The 6000-nt window shown below is 42.5% G+C and overlaps 1 protein-coding gene across 3 annotated transcripts in view; it reads left to right on the top strand.

The window, feature by feature from the left end:
* Positions 1 to 318: 318 nt before the first annotated feature.
* Positions 319 to 6000, top strand: part of phactr3a (phosphatase and actin regulator 3a) — a 34570-nt gene continuing 28888 nt past the window's right edge. For all 3 annotated transcript variants that reach the window (XM_085261129.1, XM_085261130.1, XM_085261128.1), the window contains exon 1: positions 319 to 595. In XM_085261129.1, coding sequence (XP_085117255.1) covers positions 493 to 595 — 103 coding nt within the window. In that variant the 5' untranslated portion in view covers positions 319 to 492. The remainder of the gene's footprint in view (positions 596 to 6000) is intronic.

Here is a 6000-nt window from a genome sequence, read left to right as displayed (position 1 = left end):
TCTTAATCTGTCATTTTACAGCATTACCAATGCTGCTTGCAAATATATTAAACCTTATAGACCCTGAATAAATGGTGCTACTGGTGTGTTGCCAAAACTCATAAAAAAGCTACATTAATAATTAATAAAGGCCATAAATTCAGGTTATCGGTGTGCGAATAAGCATGGTGCTCTGTTGAATATTTGGTCGCGTTGCTGGACAGGGATGGGCATCATCAACCCGTTGGCATCATCGGGGGCAAATCACCCCTCCCTCATCCACACATCATCGCGCACACAGCCCAGACTCACACGCACACACACACACGCACATACACGCACATACACAAACACACACGGAATTTCGGCTCAGCCATGGCTCCCTGTTAGGTACTCAAAGCGGCTGTTGTCAGAGCGAATTAAATCTACTCTCGCTCGTTGCTTTCCTCCTGACCTTGCCTGCCTCCGGTTGGGTTTTTAATATTTTATTTAGGATTCCTGCGCTGCCTCCCCATGGCTACATCGGATGGACTAGACGGCTGTCTGCAGCGAGGCAGATCTCAAAGTGACCCGAACATACTCACCGAACCGGGCATCGAGTTGGCTCACGGCACAGGTAAGATAGGCGTTATTTTGTCTACATTCATCCGCTCCATATGCGAGTTTTTATTTTTATTTTATTTTATTTTTCTGAGGTTGCCGCTTCTTTGGCGTTGCAGACCTCCTTGTTTGCTTAGTGGGATGTCAGAACACTAAGGCACAATTAGCGCATATGCTCCCGACACTGGATGTAGAATATGACTGTAACGCTGAATCGTGGAGCTGCATGTTGAAGACGAATGCCATCTCAGCGTCTGTGAATGGCTGCATTCCCCACCAGATTTGCGCCTTACAAAGACGCCTGTAGCCCTTTTGGCTGATATGGATGCAAGTAGTATTTGGGAATCCGCGTGTTGGCCGTTTAATGTGATATTACCGTGTGCAACTTTTACTCTATTGCCTATCTATTCCCTTCCATGCTATCCCAGCCCCTTTATAGTGAACCCATGCTATTTAGCATCACAAAATCTGCATGCATGTGTGGTCCATGATCCAAGCTTAACGAATGTGTTGTCCTGTCTGATCCACTGCTATAGCGTTGTTATTAAGAGAGATCCATGGAGGGATTCATGTTTTGACGTGTTGCATTAAAAAAGAAAGAAAAAAAAGCACATGCTTCTCTTATTGTAGGCCTATGCCTAGAGCTCTGTCCCTGTATTGACAGCACTGAATCCCCACCCCATACCGAACTGATCACTGCTGCGATCAATAGCCGACAATCCACGTGATATAGGCTATAGGTGGAAATGTACCCAACTTATCATCACAGCCTTGTACTGGTACAATCGGACTGGCCAGTTATTGATCCTTCAGGTGATCTTTCCAATATGGTGTCCTTGTTTGTTTCTCTGTGGGTTAGTCATCTAATGTTACTCATCTTTCTGCTTTATGGAAGAGGATAATGAATTAAACTTTCATTAATGACAGAACACCAGGGAGCACTCATGCCGTGCTCTCCTCTGGTGAGCTCCTGGAAGTGAATTTGGTTGTTATTGTGCTGGAAGAACTAGTAGCCTATGCATTCACCTGAAATACACTGATTTATTTTATTTTCTTTTTTTTACGTAAGTGAGACTATTTATGGTCATACTGTGTGGGTTTAGAAAGAGTCATTGCTTACACCCACACATGGCGAGTTTTACGCACATGAATGCTTGACTGAATGATTCAGAAAAAAAAGCAGAGTAGTTCACCTTTCAACTTATCACTAACGAGACTCGCTTTTTCACATTTCCAAAATCACACCTGCCTGCACTCATCAACTGGCCATAGCACGTTTATAATGGAGCCTTGCTGAATTCAACCCTCCCAGGGATGATTTAATTCACACGTAGGTGAATGTGATGATGTCACACTGGGTCTTTGACACACCTGAATAAACAACGCAGCAGTTTGGCGGATCAGCCAGGCCAGTGATGAGAGCTAAAGCTGTCAGGGAACGCTGAACGTCAGCCTACATCCCTGGAGTATGCACAACTGCATCACAGTTTCAGACACGAGTTTGCTACATGAAAGACGGAGTAAATAAAGTTGTAACAGCAAAGACAATATCGGTGTCTGGTGGCCCAAAGTACACAGCATCGCCCACCCCTTCTCTGCGTGGATCACCACTGCACTAATGTCTGGGGCACTAGTCTTTGCCAAAGTAATCCTTTGGCAGAGACTGCCTTTTTTTTCTCCTCCCAATACAGTAGATCTCGCAGCTGCAGAGGCTTACAATGTGTTCATACACTTACTCAATACTGGGAGGAGAGTCAATAGAGACAACAGTTACAGCTGACCATCTCAGAAAATCAGAGTAGTGTTTCCTTTTGAATGAGGCTGCAGTAATACTACAATACAGACTCACCCTCTCAGAGAAGGGCAAGTCGATCAGTCACATTGCAAGTGTCCAACAATGCAAATCCTACTGTCTTTTAATAAGGCGCAGAGAGTGACATTGCATTGCTCTGTTGGGAGTTTATCTAAATTAAGGCAACCTCTTTGAACAGCAGATTTACAAGAATGATTCAGAGTTACAGGAACATAAGTCCAGGAACAGGAGCAGCAGTATAAACACGTTTAATCAGTTCATTTGGACAAGGAGCCCTTAGATTCCCCTGCTAATAAAATGTCACTTTCGCTCAAAGTTCCACTTAGTCATTGCAGAATGTCGACCAAGGTAATGGTGTGGAGAGGACACCTTGACGCTTTGCGGACAGGGAGCTTGTCCAAGCAGGGTTATCCCTATGGCTTCGTTCCTCAAAATAATTCTTTTCCCCTGTAGAAAGACGCAAAGCTGGAGAAACAGTGGAGATGAGTTGAATCACACAAATATCAGCACAAGCAGATTTATAGTGCACATAAATCTGCAGTTAGAGACTATATCTATTATTGATTAAGTTTCACTTTTTTATTACTTTTTTATTACATAGAATACAATGCACATTACAGTTTCCAAAGTAGTTATCTTCAGACTGTTAAATTCAGTTCACAAAGTTACAAAACACAGAAAAGAAGAATATCCTCCTCATGAAGAAATCACGTCATATATCCACAGTAAATTCTAAAAATAAAAAAATATATTCAGATATTTTTAATCTTTTAAATAATTTCTCAGTTTGTTTGACATTTCATTGATTAGTTGCAACACTTTATAAAGATGGCCAACTGCCCCTTCACTAAACACCATCCTTTGGCAAAAGACTGTAATAATTCATGATGAAATCACTTTCACTTGCAACCCCTCCCCACCTGCAGCTATAGACCACATTGCTCAAGACCACTTCTGTTCTCCGCTCACATGACGACTTATCCAATAAGTACCTGCTGATCTGTGTTTTTTTTCTCTCGTTTTGTTTTATCATTCTCTCCTGGTCTTACTGGTACAAGAATAATCCTCTCAGATCTGTCAAAAAAAAAGAACAACTGAAGAATTCAGGTAAAAGGCGGGGACCTGCCTAATGAATAAGAAGATATGTCAAACCCTGCGGAAGCTGATATTTAGCCATGACAATGACTCACCCCAAACCCGAGCGCTGTGTCGTACATAATCCCTCTTATATTCAGGGCTTGGTGAGCAAATATGGGAAATTATGAGTCAGCAGGTCTTATATAATGTTCCCGCAATTAACACAACATTGTTTGAAAGTAATAATGTAAACAAAAAGGTATTTGTGCCACAGGAATTCCTTACATAACAATGGTTTAAGACCCAGTTTCAGATTTCAGCGAGTTGCGGCGGAATAAAGAAACTGTAATTACGTAACAAACAGAGATATATATGACCCTACCTTAAGAAACAGCCCTGCTTCAATTTAAAAAAAGGAACTTTGACATTTTCAGGTGAAGAGAGGGTTAAAGATGCAAGAACATGGACTCCTTAGAAGTTTAAAAGGCACTCTTAAAAGGAGACAACCCGGTGCTGGCAGGCGGCACATTTGAAGAATGGTTTTCGTTCAACTGTAATGAGGCAGTCAAGTATCTTGATGCTGTGGAAGAGGGAGATAAAGAAACGCTGGATGTGGCACAGCATTTGGTGTGGCCTTCAACTGGCGCTGGCTCTAAACAGATAATTACACTGCACACAGTAACTATCTAGCTATCAATCCAAACTACTGGCAGTTCATCAAGTTGTTGGGACGAGTTGTTGGGCTTGCCCGTGTTGACAGGTTTTGTGATGAGCAAAACTCCACCAGTATCTGGGGCAGTTTTATAATTATTTTCTATTCCGAGTAATTAACTGTAAATTAAACTGTTTGAAATTGCAGTTTTCATTTAAGACAGATTAAGAGGCAGGCGTTCAGCGGTATGTGATGCCATTACAGCCACACATTCTGTCTTCCTGTGAGTCTATTTTTTCCCCACCGAGTGATTGTCAACATCCTCAAGAGTGCAGAGAAAAGGGTGTGAAGTTGTTGTATTCTGCTGCGGGTCGTACGTGTTAAGTGGTTAAAACAAAAGAGAGAGCGACGGTGACCGTGAAGTGGATACAAGTGAGAAAACAGAAAACGATCCCTCTGTTACAGTTTAGCCCGTGACACCATGCTGTCTGTGCTTAGATAGGTCGCCAGTATGCAAAACACAGCCTCGAGTTTTTATTCATGTGGATGGTTTTTTTGGAGACTTTTAATTTAAACAGGACATAAACTTCATCATACACATGCAGCTCAATACTGGTCTCTCATTTTTGATTTTTGTTTGTTTATTTGTTTGTTTTTTAGCTGCGGTCAAGTTGAAAACTGTAAAACCCGAGGATCTATCAAGCTACATGCACACGTATGGCTGACATAAACAATTTTAGAGATCTGGATGAACAACGAGAACATATTGTATAAAGATTTGCACTTTGTTTAGAACCTGCAACTTTATCAGACTCAGCCAGGAAAGCTGTAATTCACGCTGAAGTCACAACTCATTCATCACGGTGAGCCTTAAGGGACTGTGAGTCAGTCAAGGCTACCTGTTAGTAGTAGCCACTGGAGAGCTATTCATTCTTCCCTCCACGATGCACAGAGGTCCCTTCAGAGGCCAAGAGAAAAAGTACATCTAATGTCAAGTTGAGAGGAGCGTTCTGGTTGCCATAAAAGGTATTTGTCATATTCAGAAACATATGAATCTCAACAAATATTGAGTCAGACTTTCACCCAGGAGCCAGGGGTGCACTGTTAGTGCCCACATGTCATATATATATATATATATATATATATATATATATATATATATATATATATATATGTATTGTCACAGTAACATGCTAACATGCCAAGTTCTGAAGTTTTCAGGCAGAACCCCCTCAAGGCTAACTTATCCTTTGTGTGTAAAATGTTCAGACATTTCTGATTGTCAAACCTAATGGATCATGTCCACTGTTAATGTGATGAACTACTCTGCTAGGGGCACTTGTGTGAACTTGAGCGTAACTGGCTTTTCATTTTCTATAAATTACTTCAGAACAAGTTAGTCATAGGCAACTGCAACATGCCAAATACAAGTGAAATGAGCTCAGGGGAAAGGGTCAAGCATCATTTGGCTGTACAAAAAGAAAAGTTAACATTCCACAATTTTGTTTTAAAAACAATAAAAAGGGAAGAATTTGTCTTGAGTAAAATGAAAACTAACGGGTACACACACCCCTGTTCTCTGCTGGCCATCGGGGCGGGGGGGGGGGGGGGGGGGGCTGGGAGGAGGTGTTGGCCATCCGATTGGGATCTGGGATGCGGGGCCTCCCTGTTGCTGCGGAGCCTAGGGCGGTCTGCTTGCCTCCACCCCGGGGGAAAGGGTGACATCTCCTGGGTCTAGGTGCTGTTTCCCCCTCCAGGGGCGAGGGTACCTGGACCTGGGGTATAGAGTTTGTTTGGGGAGTGTGATTGTGTGTACAGTGTCCATGTATGTCTATCCCTACGTTGGGTGAGTGCTGAGTGTGCATGAGGGTGGGAATGC

This window comes from Mchenga conophoros, linkage group LG20, assembly GCF_057382185.1.
Source record: "Mchenga conophoros isolate Kocher_MC1m ecotype Shallow Benthic linkage group LG20, M_conophoros_male_GT1.1, whole genome shotgun sequence".
In the NCBI taxonomy this organism is placed as follows: domain Eukaryota; kingdom Metazoa; phylum Chordata; class Actinopteri; order Cichliformes; family Cichlidae; genus Mchenga; species Mchenga conophoros.
This window is presented reverse-complemented; position numbering and strand designations above follow the sequence as displayed.